The sequence below is a fragment of the Sapajus apella genome, unplaced genomic scaffold, assembly GCF_009761245.1.
Source record: "Sapajus apella isolate SASKATOON/1434 unplaced genomic scaffold, GSC_monkey_1.0 scaffold22, whole genome shotgun sequence".
Lineage (NCBI taxonomy): Eukaryota > Metazoa > Chordata > Mammalia > Primates > Cebidae > Sapajus > Sapajus apella.
The window spans coordinates 25,909,521-25,927,708 of NW_022436962.1; the positions used below are offsets into that span (position 1 = coordinate 25,909,521).

General features: G+C 49.3%; 1 protein-coding gene across 1 annotated transcript in view; it reads left to right on the top strand.

The window, feature by feature from the left end:
• The first annotated feature begins 2,222 nt into the window (after positions 1–2,222).
• CAPN2 (calpain 2) overlaps positions 2,223–18,188 on the top strand; it is a 62,023-nt gene continuing 46,057 nt past the window's right edge. The window contains exons 1-3 of the mRNA XM_032289368.1: positions 2,223–2,238; positions 2,293–2,571; positions 7,399–7,468. Coding sequence (XP_032145259.1) covers positions 2,335–2,571; positions 7,399–7,468 — 307 coding nt within the window. The 5' untranslated portion in view covers positions 2,223–2,238; positions 2,293–2,334. The remainder of the gene's footprint in view (positions 2,239–2,292; positions 2,572–7,398; positions 7,469–18,188) is intronic.

Consider the following 18,188-nt stretch of genomic DNA (forward strand, 5'->3'; position numbering starts at 1 on the left):
AAAAAAAAAAGAAAAGAAAAGAAACAGTTTATGGCCTATTCACTCTGAAGCCTGCTAACTAAAAGCTTCATCTATGTGATAAAACTTTTGTCTCCACAACCTCATCGCAATCCAAATATTCCTTTCTATTGATCCCGGGCCTTTAGACAAACTCAGCGAATTGTCAACCAGAAAATGTTTAAATATTTACCTATATCCTGGATGCCTCCCCCACTGCCCCACCCCTGCCCACTTTGAGTTGTCCTGCCTTTCTGGACCAAACCAATGTATTTCTTAATGTATTTGATTGATGACTCTTGCCTCCCTAACATGTATAAAACCAAGCTGCACCCCAACCACTTTGAGCACATGTCCTCAGAACTACCTGAGCTGTGTCACAGGTGTGCATTGTCAACCAGGGCGAAATAAAGTTCCTAAATTAACTGAGACCTAGGCTGTGCGAGGTGGCTCACACCTGTAATCCCAGCACTTTGGGAGGCCAAGTCAGGCAGATCACCTGAGGTCCGGAGTTCGAGACGAGCCTGACCAACTCAGAGAAACCCCATATCTACTAAAGATACAAAAAAAATTAGCCAAGTGTGGTGGCGCATGCCTATAACCCCAGCTAGTCAGGAGGCTGAGGCTGAAGAAACACTTGAACTCGGGAGGCAGAGGTTGCAGTGAGCTCAGATGGTGCCACTGCACTCCAGCCTGGTTGACAGAGTAAGACTCTGTTGCAAATATGTGTATATATATATATGTAACTGAGACCTTTTTCAGATTTTCTGGGTTCACAAGAGCTTTCCTGAACATTGTAATGTTTAGCAGAATCCCTGTCTTCTACTTAGAAAAAACCAGTAGCACCTCATCTCCTAGCTGTGACAATAAAAACTATCTCCAGACATTCCCAAATGTCTCCTGGGGTGGGATAAGGACGAAACTGCCCCCAGTTGAGAACCGATGCTGTAAACCATGCACAGTTTTCCAGTGAAACCCAAATTCTTCCTTACTACTGTAGGGGAGAGGAGCTGGTTTCTTCCCATCTGCACTTCTTGGCACGCACCCATGTCTGTGTGTATGCTGACAATCACACCCTATCTCCACAACAGAGTGGTCACAGCAGCCAACACAGGCACTATTCTAAACGCTCTCCCAATATTAACCCAACTAATCCTCCCAGTTAAATATGAGTTTCAGATAAACAATGAATCATATTTTCTTTTAGTATAAATATGTATGCCCATGCAATATTTGGGGCCTACATATACTTTAAAAGTATCTGTTGTTTACCTGAAATTCAAATTAAACATTTGGGAGGGCTATTGTTTTATTGGCCAAATTTTTTTTTTTTTTAATTGAGTCTGGCTCTGTCACCTAGGCTGGAGTGCAGTGGTGCGATCTTAGCTCACTGCAACTTCTGCCTCCCGGGTTCAAGCGATTCCCCTGTTTCAGCCTGCCAAGTAACTGGGATTACAGGAGCCCACCGCCTGCCACCACGTATTTTTAGTAGAGACGGGGTTTCACCATGTTGGCCAGGCTGGTGTCGAACTCCTGACCTCAGGTGATACGCCCACTTAGTCTTCCCAAAGTGCATTACAGGCGTGAGCCACTGCGCCCGGCCTTACTGGCCAAATCTGACAACCCTATCTGTAATCAAATAAACAGCCGAGCAGTAGTAACTGCAGCATTGTGATTAACAGCAGGCCTCGGTGGCTTAGAGTCCCTATTCTGCCTGTGACTGTTGTGCCACATTGGGGACGTCATTTAGCCTCTCCAAGGCTCAATTTTCTCATCTGTAAGATGGGGACAGTATCAGTGCCTTCTTCAGAGTTGCTGGGAGGATTAAATGAGATAATGTATGCAGAGACGGCTTTTGGCTCAAAGTTCATAGCAGCTGGTGTAGTTTCCTTGACTTCACTACCTGACCCTCTACTAACTCCCGGGGGGGGTGTTTTCTGGCTCGCCACAACTACCCTAGCCTCCGGGGTCGCCCAGCCTTCCTCCCCAGGGGCTGGGAGGGTGGCCTCGGGTTCGGGTGGGAGCCCCAGCTTGTGACTCCGCGCGATCCCGGGATTGGTCCGCAGATGGCAGCACCGGCCCCGGGCCGCAGCGGTCCGGTCCCGGCGCTCTGCAGGCCGCGGGCTGGCCTGGTCCCGGGCCGGGCGCCCAGCAGGCCGGGAGCGGCTGAGGCCACACCCCGCGGGCCGGGCGGCTTCCCTCCGGTGAATCATCGCTTCCAGCTGGGGCGCCCGCTGAGTCCGCAGCCGCGCGCAGGACCCTGGCCGCGCCCCAGCCGAGCGCAGCACCGAGTCGCCCCGACCTTCCTCTGCGCAGTGCGGCCGCCGGGACCGCAGCATGGCGGGGATCGCGGCCAAGCTGGCGAAGGACCGGGAGGCGGCCCAGGGGCTGGGCTCGCACGAGAGGGCCATCAAGTACCTCAACCAGGACTACGAGGCGCTGCGGGACGAGTGCCTGGAGGCCGGGACGCTCTTCCAGGACCCGTCCTTCCCGGCCATGCCCTCGTCCCTGGGCTTCAAGGAGCTGGGGCCCTACTCTAGCAAGACCCGGGGCATCGAGTGGAAGCGACCCACGGTAGGTAGAAGCGCGCGGCAGGACGCGGGCAGGGTGGGGTGCAGCCCGGGTGCTGCAGTGGGGACCCCGCAGGCCCGCTGCACCTCCGCGCCGCCCGAGCCCGGGGCTCCGTTCGAGCGTTGGGGGACACCGGGGCCTGCCCTCCCTTCCACGCACCGGGCTTTCCTGGGCGGATCGGGGCGGATCACTGGCGTCAAACCCCACTAGTAGGCCCCCCAGGTGAGCCGCTTTAGGACTTAACAAAAACTCAGAGTGGCACAGGAGGCCGGGGTGAAACTTTGATTGGACTCTAGTGGGAGCTGGAAGGGGAGGGGAATCGGGTCTGCAGGGAAGGATGGTGAGAGGCAGCATCCACCAGAGAAAGTCTGTCTCTAACCCGGGTTCTGCTTGTTCATGGAAGGGGAGAGGCCACGGCCTGGTAATTTTGTGACTAAGGATAGTCTCATGCAGCCCTGAGGTTAGATTTATTTTTCCAAAGGGCCAGGGAAACCTCCCCATAACGTTGACACTGGTAATTAACCCAGGACACGGAGGCGCTCCAGGGAGCCAGTGTTTCATGATTGCCCTGGCGGGAATCCTCCGGGAGGCCTCCAGGCCCCCTTATCCCGTCCTCCTAGGGTCTCTGTCCTCCCTTCCCTGGGACACCTTCTGCTCCCCAATCTATTTGTCCATTCCGTTTCCCGGACAACCCCTGTGGCTCTTCCTCCCGTGAGACACTTCCCCAGGCTTCTCCCACCACGCCTAGGGAAGCCTGCGGGGAAGCCCAACTTCTGGATTTCTGTTATGAGAACAAGCCTTCCAGCTCTGCTTCCACACCTGACAGCCTCACAGGTCACCTTGTTACCCTAAATCCAGCCCATTGGTAGCGAGGGCTGCAGCAAGCACCCTAGCGCAGGCTTGGGGCACTTGGGTTCTTCTTCTTGCTAACCTGCTGGGAGACCTTGAGTGAGTCATTTAACCTCTCTGTGCCTCCACATCTTCATCTAAAAGAAATCACTCTGCCTAGATATTTTCTCTCTTCTGTGGCCCACCAGGCCCCGCCATCCTGGCTTCCTTTCAGTCTCTCAAAGGGCCAGTTCTTTCCTGCATGAGGCCCTCTCACCAGCAAGGCACGATCCTACCTGGGTTTCTGGAGTGTGGCTCACTCTCATTCTTTCTGACTTAGTCACATGTTCCCTTCCCAAAGAGGTCGTTTCTGACCCTTCTTAGCAGCCGCCTCCCGCCGCACCCCGCCTGGATATTCTCTAACTCTCACCCCATGCATTTCCTTCCCAGCATTGTCACACTTGAGAAATATAATCACATGGATTTGTTCTTCCTACTGAATTGCAGGGATCATATGTACATTGTTTACCAGTATATCCGCAGTGCCTAGCACATAAGCACGCCTTTCACAGTATTCATTCATTCATTTGCTCATTCATTCGACAGCATTGATTGAGCACCTCTTACATGCCAGGCACTGTTCTGAGAGCTCAGGAGATACGTCGTTGAACACAAAAGAAGTGACTGTAGAATGAGTGGATTGTAATGCAGGATTGTAATGAACCTCAAATGAAATTATGGTTGTGAAAGCGATACACTGACTCAACGCAGTGTCTCACAACTGTAACCCCAGCACTATGGGAGGTCAAAGTGGGAGGATCGTTTGAGCCAGGCGTCCAAGACCAGCCTGGGCAACATAGTAAGACTTGCCTCTATAAAAAAGTAAAAAAAAAAGTGAGACACAAACCAAGAGACTGTGTTCACTTGACATTTGCATGACACTTTACAGTTTACACAGTGAGTTCACACACCTGTTCTTTCATTCATTCAATAAGGATTTCTCTAATACCTACTATATGCCAGGCACAATGCATATAGTTCCTGCTTCTGAAGGCTTACTTTTGAGGCTAGAGGGGACAGAGACAGGTCCCCCAACAGCTGGAAATGCCTGTGGGACTTCCAGATGAAGATATGGAGATCTAGAGATGATCGAGGGCCACTGCTTAGGGCAGGCTGCACTGCACAACCAAGTGAGAGTGTGACTATTACTATCCCCGTTTGCCAGCTGAAGAAACTGAGGCTTGGGAATGTTAAACACTTGTCCAGAGTCAAGCTGGTGTAGGGCATGGATCCAGGGCTGTGTGTAGTCTGTACATGTTGAGCCTACCCCTCATGGCTGCACTCCCTGCCTCCGTTCTACCTTCTCAAATGCTGCAGAGGTCAGGCAAGGGGAGCACAATTGTGTCCACTGAATTTGGACATTAGCAAGTCATTGGTGACTTTAGCAGAGCAATTGCAATGGAAAGGTAAGGGCAGAAGCGAGATGGTTGTAGACTCCAAAGCAGGGGAGCTGGAAATGAAGAACATGATCAACTCATTTAAGAAGGGTGTCTGGGAAGAGAGGATAACTCATAGGTAGAGCAGGACCTGGACTTTGAGAGCCTATTTATTTATTTTTTTTTTCATATGAGAACAACTAGAATGTATAATATGTTGAATCACCAGGAGGAAGGAATTAAAGATAAAGGCAGGGCGGGGTCAGTGAAACAGGGTCCCTGAGGAAGTGAGAATAGGGGTTTCAGGCAGGGCAGGGGAGCAGGTTAGCCTTGCAGCAGGAGCAGCTGCCCTTCCTTGGAGAGGGGATTTCACAACACTGGCAAGAGTGGCTCCAGCGCCTGGAAAGGGGATAAAGCAGGAAGGGCCATGGGCCAAGGGGCCAAGGGACATGCAGGGCACAGTGAGGAGAAAGCTGGTGTGATCCGGGTGGCACATCAGATTCTCCCAGCGATCAGTCCGCTAGGGGCAAGGGCAGGTGTTGTGAACCCCTGTTTTTCTCCCAAGAACACAAAACCACTGAGAGGTTTCTCACTTGCTTATCTTCAGCTGGCCGAACTCAGCTTCAAACCCCTATGTACTGTCTCCAAGTTCAGTGATCATTATCATCAACTTCTTCAACAGTAGTAATAATAGATCACATTTATGGAGTGCTTACAGCATGTTTACATCATTATCTCATTTGACACTCAGAACAATCCTCTGTGGTAGGTATTTCATTGTTCCTGTTTTGCAGGTGAAAAATCTGAGGCTTCAAAACGTTAAGTAACTTCTCAGGGTCCTGGGAGCTATATAATAAGTGCCAGAGCCAGGATTCAAACCCAGATTATCAGAATAATGCAGCAAAGCCCAAACCCTTCACCCCTTTCCACTGACTGGTAAATCCCATGTTTAACTTGATGCCTTACATGCTGTGCACAAGTTTCAGTTTTCTGAAGCATCACTAAGCGCCACTCTGAACTGTGACTTCTCCAGAGAGGCTGCTAAGGCACTAGAAAGTTTCTGAAGTATAATGGAAAAACCCTGCTGGGGTAAGTGCCTGGCACACTCAGGATTATCAGTGTGATTCTTTATAATAAACAGACTCCCAGCACCAAGCCCAATCTATCCCATCAGCTGGGTGGGAGCTCACGGGCAGGCCTTGGGCCAAGCTGGCTTCCTTTCCCTCAGCATAAGAGCGTTCTGATTCTCTTTGCCATTCCCAAAACCGATGGAGCAGAGAGCAACAAGACAGAGGCATGAAGGGAATGTGCTTTGTGGCAGACAGTGCTCCCGGAAGAGCTCAAAATCGGAGCCAGGATGAATGGGGGCTACATCCAAGTCTCACATAGGCAAACTTCTGTTTGACAGGGGGTATGCCAAGGGCCGCTGGGTGGAGGAAGGCATGTGCAGCCCCAGCAGACATGAGACACAGGAGCAGCTCCTCTAAGTCAAGGTTGCCCGAGCCCAGAGAGGCCCAGATTTGCGCCCCAACTTCCTCTGTGGTTTTTGGGTGGAGCTCTTCAGAATCGAAACACACTCAGAGGGCTGCTGAAAGGGCTAAGAAGTGTTCAAGGTTGGCTTCCATCAAGCTGCTCCTGACAACGGCCCCTGAGGTTTTAGCACCCTTAGAGGCTTGGTACCAAATCAATTAGAGGCAGGGCAGGAGCAGAAAAAGTTGACGCATTTGATCAGTAAGTTCCAATGCCAGTGCTGTCTGTTGCCTGTGAGCTGTGTTAACTTTGGACACATCACTTCACATTTTTGAGCTGTTTCCTCCCCTGTAAAAGGAGGATAACACCCATTCCTGAGAGGGCTACGTGAGATAAAGCTTTGAGCATAGTCTCTGATATAAGCAGGTACAGAATATATGGATGCTCCAAGTTTCATGGCCCCGTGGAAGAATTCAAAGGGGTTAGGTACCCCCTGCCCTCAAAAGGGTATGTGTTAGGAAGACAGACTAATACCTAAGTCATAAATTGTAGAGTACAAAGACTCTGGGACTCAGACTTGAAGGGATGAGTGAGGATCCGACTAGGAAGGAGGACTTCATGGGGGAGGTGACAAGCTTCCATATATGATGCTATATGGAAAAAGAGGGAAGAGAGTGGGAAAGGAAGGAATTTCATGCAAGCAAAACAACTTGCATTCAGGAACAGCAGAGAGAGGGTGCTAACGCAGCGGAGAGGGTGGCTCTGGAGTGTGGATGGTCTCAATGTCTGGCAGAAATGGCTGAACTTGCTGCTGTGTGCCCTGGGAAACAGCACAATGAAGGAGGCTCCAGGCAGTCTGGAGTGTGTAGGGTCCAATGCCTGCCCTTCTCAGACAGGACTGCCCACCCACCCATCAGGGCCAGGGAGCAAGGGTCAGAGGACCTCATGACACAGAGCTGTGACTGTGATGACACACTTTCCCCAGAGGGGACGGGGAGGGAAGAAGGGGTTAGAAGACCCCACTGAGATTGGGGCATCCTGACTGAAGAAGCACCTGCCCGGTGGGCTAACAGCGCCCTGTGGATCTCGTTCCCAGGAGATCTGCGATGACCCCCAATTTATCATTGGAGGAGCCACCCGCACAGATATCTGCCAAGGAGCTCTGGGTAAGTGATGGGTTCAGAGCAAGCAGAGGGGTCTTGGTTGTAAGGCTGTGGGTGGAGGAGATGATGGATAATCTGTGGCTTCTCTCCCCAATCAGCTTGGCAATTTCTATTTGCAGAAGCTCTATGGAATTTCTTGGCCCTGGGGGGCAGTGTTTCTACCCTCAGCCCCATGCTGGGACACACAAATGAGGCCTCCTGTGTCCCCTGCACAGGGCTAGTTGCTGAAGTTACAGAGATACTGCCACTGGGAGGGCCAGGGGGCTTCTGGATGTCAGCCACCCCTTGGTATGCACCTCCTGGAGCCAGTATTACCAGTGGTTCACCAAATAGTCTCTGGGCCGAGGACCATGTGGTAGGACTCCCCCAGGCCAATGACCGCACTGAGACATCAGTTCTCTGAGGTTCAGGGGCCAGGGAAAGTGACTCAGTGTGAAGGAAGAAGAAACTCTAATGCTCGCTGCTGAAGGAAGTTAAGGTACTAGGACATTCTCAGTGTTTGCAAGACAAGCTCACCATGGTATCAAGACAGTGGGAATCGAATTGTTGTAAAGGCAGTTGTAATGCTCATTTAAGTAAAATTAACTGGAGTAGCTGTATTGTCAGAAACCTTGCTTTCTGGAGCCAAGTTCAGGTTTTTTTCTTGTTGAGGGTTTGAACCCACAGGGTTCCCCACATTTAGTATGAAAACTCCCAAAGCTTCTAGGAAGTCCCAGCGATGTGGCCTGGGGCTGTTATTTAAGATTCTCATAGAATCCGCCCTCAATGTTCTTTTACTCATAATAAATGTGGGCCTACAATTACTGGAGCAGATTACTTGCTCTGATAAACCAAAAATCTATTTCTTGCCATCAGCCTCAGCTGGATCCCCAGGCAAGTTCATCAGTAACAAAATCAGTCAACTAGAGTTGTGCTTCCTGTCCTCATCCACCTAGCAGAGGTTCCAGTACTCCTGCATTCCTAGTACCAGCTGATAACAGCTAACATTTAATGTGCATATACTATTTGTGAGATGCTGAACCATGCTTGTAAAATCTCTAAGGCCCCGTGATGATTCCCATTTTATAGATGAGGATGGAGAGGGCCTCCTATAGCTGAAGTGGGGGCTGATACACAAATGCAGTTAGTATGACCCCAGGTTATGTTTAAATCCTGAGCTGGACTCCCTAGAAGGGGACGTGGAAAATTTTCTAGCCTTGAGGGATGTCAAGGCATCTGTGTGAATCATTAGGACAGACTGTAAGGGAGAACATGACCTGGGTGAGAAAGCTTGTCTGAGCTGAGGCTCTGCAGATTCCTGAGATGCCAGAGTACATTCTTACCTGCAGAAAACACTCCTTTCGTTTCTTTTCTTCTTGCCCCCACAAAAGACAGAGGACAGAGGTCCTTGAGCACCCAAGGCAAATGCTCCAGGAAAATCTCTTCATTAGAGAAAACAGAATTGATGGAAACTGACCAACTCCGAGGGCTTTAGAGAATCGAGAAACAGCCTGGCACAGTGGCTCACACCTGTAATTCAAGCACTTTGGGAGGTCGAGGCAGGCAGATCATCTTAGGTCAGGAGTTCGAGACCAGCCTGGCCAACATGGTAACACCTCATCTCTACTAAAAATACAAAAAAATTATCTGGGCAGGGTGGTATGCACCTGTAATCCCTACTACTCAGGAGGCTGAGGCAGGAGAATTGCTTGAATCCAGGAGGCGGGGGTTGCAGTGAGTGGAGATCACGCCACTGCACCCCAGCCTAGGCAACGGAGCAAGACTCCATCTCAAAAAAATAAAAAGAATCCAGAAACAAACACAGCAACTGTCTAACATCTGCTTCAAAGTTTAATAATAGCTTAAGGGTCAAAGTGAAAGCAACAAATGTATGATTTAAGTCCTATGTAGTACCACTGGGTCATTTGGAGAGAAGACAGCAAAGCTTAACATTCCTGGGAGAAATTCCTGTCCCAGGGGAATTTTAAACCAGGTGAAATGTAAACCTTTTAAAAATTTATCAGTGCATAGTCTGTAATTTCTCAGAGGGTTATGTGTGTGTGTGTGTGTGAGATGCAGTATTGGCTATTTTGTTCTTTTGACCTTTATTTTGGAGGACTCTAGCTAGATCACAGTCTGTGAAATGTGGTATACTGTACTGTCACCCTGATTCTGGCATCTGGGCACTGGGTGGTGATGGACATTGACCATCACCAAATCGCAACAGTCTCACAAGCACCAGGAACAGAGGCCATGGCAGCAACACCCTGCAACATGGCCAGAGATACGAGCCTACACTCAGCTCTGTCGGTAGTGGGGAGACTGGGCAAGTCATTACCTGGAACTTCTGTCTGGAACCTCCATCTCTTCCAAAAATGGAGAAGGAAGGAGGGTAAATGACGTGACCTTAAAGACCCCCTAACATGTTGTATTCAGCTATTCTAAAGTCATTCCCTGGTTTCTGATGAGCTATTCCTCATTCCTTGTGCTAGAGGACTAGAGCACCACAAGACCATCCTTTTTCTCTCTCTTTCTCTCTCTCTCTCTTTTTTTTTTTTTTTTGGTGTTGTTGTTGTTGTTGTTGTTGTTGTTGTTGTTGTTGTTGAGACTGAGTCTTGCTCTGTCACCCAGGCTGGAGTGCAATGGCACAATTTCGGCTCACTGCAGCCTCTGCCTCCCTGATTCAAGCAATTCTCCTGCTTCAGCCTCCCGAACAGCTGGGACTACAGGCACGTGCCATCATACCCAGCTAATTTTTTGTATTTTTAGTAGAGACAGGATTGCACCATATTGGCCAGGCTGGTATCGAACTCCTGAACTTGTGATCCACCTGCCTCGGCCTCCCAAAGTGCTGGGATTACAGGCATGAACCACCGCACCTGGCCTCTCTCTCTCTCTTTTTTTTAAGGCAGGGTCTCACTCTGTTCCCCAGGGCTGGAGTGCAGTGGTAGGATCTTGGCTCACTGCAGCCTCCTGGGCTCGAGTGATCCTCCCACCTCAGCCTTCTGAGTACCTGGAACTACAGACACATGCCACCACACCTGGCTAATTTTTGTATTCTTTGTAGAGACTGGGTCTTGCCATGTTTCACAGGCTGGTCTGGAACTTCTGAGCTCAAATGATTCACCCACCTTGGCCTACCAAAGTGCTGGGATTACAGGTGTGCACCACTGCACCCAGCCAAGATCATTCTTTTATTACACACACAAAGAGTAATAACAGCATCTGTCACCTACATGACAGCGTGCAATTCATGGAGCATTTTTTCACTGCAGTATGTCATGTACTCATCCCAAATCTAAAGTAAATATTTTCACCCCACTGTACAGATAAAAACACTGAGGCACAGAGAGGGCAGGGTAAGTATAAAGCCACACAGCTAATAATTGCCAAAGGATTGAACTCGGGTCTGATTGTAAATCCCGCACTCTTCGTGACCCATGCTCCCTCCAACTTGCTGTAGTGCTGTGCTGAGGAACCATTCTCAGCAAAATTCATTTTTTCCACCTGCGCTTTCTACCATGATCCTTACTCAGTTCACCCAGGGAATTTGGGCAGGTGACATTCTTAGACCTGTGCACCTCCCTGGCCTATTTAGTGTGCTGCCCAGCAAGGGTTAATCCATGATCACCCACCCTCCTTCCCAGAAGGCTCAGCTTCCTGGCTTTCCCAAAGCCATTCAAACCATGTTTACAGAGCTGCTCTGACCATGAGCCACCTGCATTGCAGAACGTAGTTGTACAAGAATTGACTCAGCAGAGAAAAATCCGCCCTTCAGGGGGAAGGGCTGGAGACCCAGCCAGAGCCTCCAACGGTGGGCCCTGCAGCTAAAGATGGCTCTGAAATTGTGGGGTAATAACTACGTACTTACAGGTGCTTGCCACTTGAAATGGCTCCCAAGGACCCAGGAAATTCCAAGGCTGAGCTGCTCCTACCTCTGGTGCTTTGCACTGGGTCACCACTGAGCTTTCCCCATAGCCCGCAGAGCTCACGTGAAGGCAGGTACCCCAGCCAGGAATGCATATGTGAGTGTATAGGCCCCTGGCTTCCTGAGGGAGAGCCCAAGGCTGCCAAGGCTGTTGAAACAGCATACCTGGCCAGGTGTGATGGCTCACGCCTGTAATCCCAGCACTTTGGGAGGCCGAGGCAGGCGGATCACCTGAGGTGGAGAGTTCAAGATCAATCTGACCAACGTGGAGAAACCCCATCTCCACTAAAAATACAAAAATTGGCTGGGCATGGTGGCACATACCTGTAATCCCAGCTACTCGGGAGGCTGAGGCAGGAGAATCTCTTGAACCTGGGAGGTGGAAGTTGTGATGAACCAAGATCGCTTCATTACACTCCAGCCTGGGCAACAAGAGCAAGACTCCATCTAAAAAAAAAAAAAAAAAGCACACCCTCATTTCATTGTAACCCAGCAAATGTTCCCCAGGCCCTTCAGAGGTGGGTCAATGTGCCTCCTCCTCAAGATGTCACATGGATCCCCAGAACCCGCTGGGGGGTGTTTGACTACAGGGTGCTCCACCCCACATTCTAGCTCAGCAGAGGATGGGGAAGGGGCAAGACCAATGGGAAAGGCAAGCCAAGATGGGGACGTTTTCAGTCCTGTTCCTTCTACCACTTATTAGCCACTTATTTGGACCCAACCTCTCTGAGCCTCAGTTTCCTCTTCTGTGAAATGGGATAATGATAAGGAGGCTCCCTTCCCAGGGCTGTGGAGGAAAGTGAGATTTAGACAAGCAAACACACTTGGCACACTACATTATAGAATCCCAAACCAATTCAAGGGACCAGGATTATTATTACTGATTCCAGTTATGTGAAAAGTCCTTTCACCAAATTGCAGAAGAAAAACAGGATAGTGGAGGAAGAGAAAAGGCAGAAAAGAAAACAAGTTGGGTTGGAAGCCAGATCCTTGTCCTTGAAAAGTTCATATTCTAAGGGTGGAAATGCTGAAATGAGGAGAGACAAACGTGTCCTGTGTTGGAGTAACGCACGGATTGAAACTCAGAAGGAGAAACGTAGGGGGAGTTAATGAACACAAAGGGGGCAAATGTGTATCCTTCAATTTTAAACATGGAATTTTTAAGTGTTTTAAATAATTTTTTTCTTTCTTCCCTTTTTTTTTTTTTTTTTTTTTTTTGAGACAGGGTCTTGCTCTGTTGTCCAGACTAGAATGCAGTAGCACAATCATAGCTCACTGCAGCCTCAGCCTCCGGGGCTCAAGTGATCCTCCCACCTCAGCCTCCAGAGTAGCCAGGAGTACAGGCATGCACCACCGTACCCGGCTAATTTTTGTGTGTGTCTGTGTGGAGATGGGGTCTCACTATGTCTCAAACTCCTGGGCTCAAGCAATCCCCCTGCCTCCCAAAGTGCTGGGATTACAGGTGCGAGCCACCACACCTGGAAAATAGTTTTTAAGTTATAAATTTAAAAATGCGTTTTTATAATAGGTACCTTTAAAAATGTTAATAGAGTTCATTTTTAGAACAGGTTTAGGTTTATAGAAAAGCTGAGATGACAATACAGGAAGTTCCAGATACCTCACACCCAGTTTCCCCTATTATTAACGTGTTACATTAGTATGGTGCACGTGTTGTAATGACTCAACATTGATGCAGTATTATTAAGGTTTATTTTTATTTTTTTTTAATTGCATTTTAGGTTTTGGGGTACATGTGAAGAGCATGCAAGATTGTTGCATAGGTACACACATGGCAGTGTGATTTGCTGCCTTCCTCCCCATCATCGACATCTGGCATTTCTCTCCATGCTATCTCTCCCCAACTCCCCACCCCCCACCGTCCCTCCCCTATTTCCCCCCAGCAGACCCCAGTGTGTAGTGCTCCCCTCCCTGTGTCCATGTGTTCTCATTGTTCAACACCCGCCTATGAGAACATGCGGTGTTTGATTTTCTGTTCTTATGTCAGTTTGCTGAAAATGATGGTTTCCAGCTTCATCCATGTCCCTACAAAGGGCACGAACTCATCGTTTTTTATGGTTGCATAATATTCCATGGTGTATATGTGCCACATTTTCCCTGTCCAGTCTGTCATCGATGGGCATTTGGGTTAGTTCCAGGTCTTTGCTATTGTAAACAGTGCTGCCATGAACATCCGTGTGCATGTGTCCTTATAGTAGAGTGATTTATAATCCTTTGGATATATACCCAGTAATGGGATTGCTGGGTCAAAAGGAATTTCTATTTCTAGGTCCTTGAGGAACCACCACACTGTCTTCCACAATGGTTAAACTAATTTACACTCCCGCCAACAGTGTAAAAGTGTTCCTATTTCTCCACATCCTCTCCAGCATCTGTTGTCTCCAGATTTTTTAATGATCGCCATTCTAACTGGCGTGAGATGGTATCTCAATGTGGTTTTGATTTGCATTTCTCTAATGACCAGTGATGATGAGCATTTTTTTTTTTTTTTTTTTTTGAGATGGAGTTTCACTCTTGTTACCCAGGCTGGAGTGCAATGGCGCGATCTCGGCTCACCGCAACCTCCACCTCCTGGGTTCAGGCAATTCTCCTGTCTCAGCCTCCTGAGTAGCTGGGATTACAGGTACGCGCCACCATGCCCAGCTAATTTTTTGTATTTTTAGTAGAGACGAGGTTTCACCATGTTGACCAGGATGGTCTCCATCTCTTGACCTCGTGATCCACCCGCCTCGGCCTCCCAAAGTGCTGGGATTACAGGCTTGAGCCACCGCGCCCCGCCATGATGAGTATTTTTTCATATGTTTGTTGGCCTCATATATGTCTTCTTTTGTAAAGTGTCTATTCATATCCTTCGCCCACTTTTGAATGGGCTTGTTTGTTTTTTTCTTGTAAATCTGTTTTAGTTCTTTGTAGATTCTGGATGTTAGTCTTTTGTCAGATGGGTAAACTGCAAAAATTTTTTCCCGTTCTGTTGATTGCCGATTCACTCTAATGACTGTTTCTTTTGCTGTGCAGAAGCTGTGGCGTTTGATTAGGTCCCATTTGTCTATTTTGGCTTTTGTTGCCAATGCTTTTGGTGTTAAGGTTTATTCTTTGTGCAGATTCTCTTAGTTTTTCCCTAAGGTCCTTCCTCTGTTCCGGGATTCCATCCAGGACCCCACATTCCATTTAGTTGTCTAGTCTCCTTCGGCTCCTCTGGGCTGTGACCATCTCTCAGTCTTTGCTTGACATTGATGACCTTGACAGTTTTGGGGAATATTGGTCAGAGATGTTGTAAGATGCCTGCTTATTGGAATTTGTGGTGCCTTTTAAATAACTTTACAGTGGTACATACCTGTAATCCAAGTACTTTGGGAGGCTGAAGCAAGAGGATCGCTTGAGCCCAAGAGTTTGGGACCAGCCTGGGCAACATAGCAAAACCCTGTCTCTACAAAAAAATTACGTGGGCTTGTTGGCACGTGCCTGTAGTCCCAGGTACTTGGGAGGCTGAAGCAGGAGGATCACTTGAGCCCAGGCGGCGGAGGCTGCTGTGAGCCATGCACTCCAGCCTGGTTCTGGGGTCACTGCACTCCAGCCCCGGTAACAGAGTGAAAATTTATCTCAAAAAAATAAATAAGTATGCATGTAGTTAAAATTTTTAAAGACTAACAAATAGATGTTGGCTGGTTTGATGGAGAAAGTAAATCCATTCTTTTTCTTAAAAATGATCTCTTCAGCTGGGCAAGATGGCTCGTACCTGTAATCCCAGCACTTTGAAAGACCATCTGAGGCGGATCATCTGAGGTCGAGAGTTCGAGATCAGCCTGACAAACATGGAGAAACCCCATCCCTACTAAAAATACAAAATTAGTTGGGCATGGTGGCACGTGTCTATAATCCCAGCTACTCAGGAGGCTAAGGCAGGAGAATCGCTTGAACCCGGGAGGCAGAGGTTGTGGTGAGCCAAGATTGCACCATTGCACTCCAGCCTGGGCAGCAAGAGTGAAACTCCATCTCAAAAAAATTTTTTAAAAAGACCTCTTCACCACCAGTCCAAGCACCCCCATCACCAGCCTCCCAGGGCACTATCCATGGGTACATTGTCCATGGGCCATCATGTCCCCTCGGCTTCTCTTCTGCTTGTAAATGCTCTTGCACCACGTTTCTCCTTTGTGGCTGCTGTCCACCTCCCAGCTGCCTTTCTTGTGCATCTAGTATCTTAGAGATGAGATGAGACATCTCTTGCCTTAGTGCATCTAAGACAGCTCATAAGCAGGGCCGGGTGAACCGCTGACCCTGCTGTTTTCTTGGAGGCCCCGCCCCACCCTGGCTGCCCCAGCTTTGGCCATGGTACCCGTGGTCTCCAGCTTCATAAGATGCCTGAAGAACAAATCTCTCCTTAGCTGTCCCTGCCCCCTCTCCAGGAATAGGAGCAGGAGGACCCCCTTTAAGAATCCCCTCTTTCCCATATACTTTCCTGCAAAGCCACAGAGCGTGCAGAGCGGGATTCCAGGGCTCTAGCCTGCTACTCATGGGCCTCTGGATCCAGGGGTGACCCTTCGCCTGTTTGGGTGCCCCTTAGCTTTTCCACCAGCTTCCTCTGACCAGGAGCGGAGCCACGCCCCTGTATGGAACTTTAAGACTGTGTGACAGAAAGGTGCCACTGTAGCCCAGGGCCTCGTGGGGTTCCTCCGTCTTTCTGGGGATCCGGATCAGAGTGAGAAAGTTTCCAACATTCATTCTTGTTGGGCCCATTCTCAGGATGATGTTTCTCCTGTATTTTGCTACCCCAGCCCAAGCAAGACTTTAGTAGTTCAGCACTGTGAATCCCCACGGGAAGTCGGGAAAATAGATACTGTCTTTGTGGTTTCTCCAGGAGCTAGGAAGGAGAGTTCCTGAAGAACAGGAATTTAAGACAGGAATTGGCGGCCAAGGGCAAGGTTCCACCTCCTCCTCCCTTCTTCTGTGGGGTCTGTGATGACAGCAGGGATTGAGGGGGAAGAGGGTAGGTTTGCCTGTGCCTGGGGGGAGGGCAGCCAGGAATGAGCAGCCACCTCTGCTGCAGTACTGGACATACAACTCTGATATCACCTAGTGACTGTGGGGGCAACGGCCCAGCAGGGCCAGGGCTGCAGGCGTTGTACTGGACCGAGCGTAGAAAGTTAGCACCAAGACAAAAGTATGCCATATTGCAGGGTCATTTATTATGCCGGCGACCACAGAAGACTCACGTCTCTCCAACCTGTGGCGTCGAAAGGAGGGTGCCAAGACTTTTTATACCTGAAAAACCACCTTGGGAGTGGGGGTGAGGCGCGGGGATGGGGATGAAAAGGTTTCAGACATTCCAAGGGCCAGGGGACTTTTGTCATCCTGTTTGTTACTTCAGTGGTTTACAGAAGTCAAGATAAGCATTTGTTTACACATTGTCTGGGTAGTGATAGAAGTCATAGATCTTAGTTACTTATTACAAGTCACAGGAGCCAGGATGGAATTAGCCTGGGCTGCTTATTTTAGTTAGTACGAGTAAGCAAAGGCTAGCAATTCTGGCAGTTACTGATAAGAAAAGGTAAGCAGCTTTACATAGTTTGCAGAACAAACTAGCAGTTCTGTTGACAGAGGCCAAGGCCAGCAGTTATTGTGAGGAGAATGGGGCAGCCGTTGCAACTTATTTAAAAAACAGTTTTGCATTTTATAAAAATGGCGTTGCTCAGGTTCTGGCTCTAGGCCAGCACAATATCACACAGGGAACAGGCACGCAAAAAAGATGAAACATGCAACAGGTCACGTCCTCCTGGTCCAGGGCACAGCTGAGAAGGGCAAGGAACTCGAATGTGGGAGAGTGAACGTCAGGCCCCGGCACCCTTGCCTTCCTCCCATCTTCCCTTTTAGGGCCTCCCTTCCTGCAGGTAGGGCAGGGAGAAGGGAAAGGCAAGGCCTGGGGCACGTGGTTTGGATCACTCACTGTGGCTCACAGTTCTGGTGTGTGTGCAGTTTAGGGAAGGAGGCTGAAGACCTCTTATTAATGAGGGTGGGGCATGAGTACAGCGGAGGATCTTCCCCTCTCCTGCCAGCCCTGATATAAACGAAGGGTGATTGTACATACAAGGGGAATTCCACTTTGGGGGTAGCCTTTTCTGCGCTTGCTGCCAGGCTGTGAAATGAGTAACAAAAGGATGGCCCAGTGTGACTCACCAGCCACCCTCTCACAGGCCAGGCCCGGCATGCTGGCAGGGCGTGCACTTCCTCTACAGAAGCCCCTCCTTGTCAGTTTCAGAGGGGTGGCCCTGAATTGGCTTTTCAGAGGTTCCTTCTCCTCCCTTCAAAGCGAAGACTCACAGCTGCCTGAAAATGGCTCTCTGCCTTCCTGGGCTGCCTAGGATCTTGAGAGATGTGTCTCTTCGGGACAGGGTGTCAAGTCTGCTGGAGATTGTTAAAATGCCGTTGTCTCAGGAAGGCTGAAATTTAGCTAGGGGCAGTGTTCAGATCTTGGTCTGTTTTTCATTTATCTAGCTGTCAGCATGGAAAGCAAAGGAACAAAAGTTCTAAAGAAATATAACACAAGGGCCGGGCGCGGTGGCTCAAGCCTGTAATCCCAGCACTTTGGGAGGCCGAGGCGGGTGGATCATGAGGTCAAGAGATCGAGACCATCCTGGTCAACATGGTGAAACCCCGTCTCTACTAAAAATACAAAAATTCAGCTGGGCATGGTGGCGTGTGCCTGTAATCCCAGCTACTCAGGAGGCTGAGGCAGGAGAATTGCCTGAACCCAGGAGGCGGAGGTTGCGGTGAGCCGAGATCGCGCCATTGCACTCCAGCCTG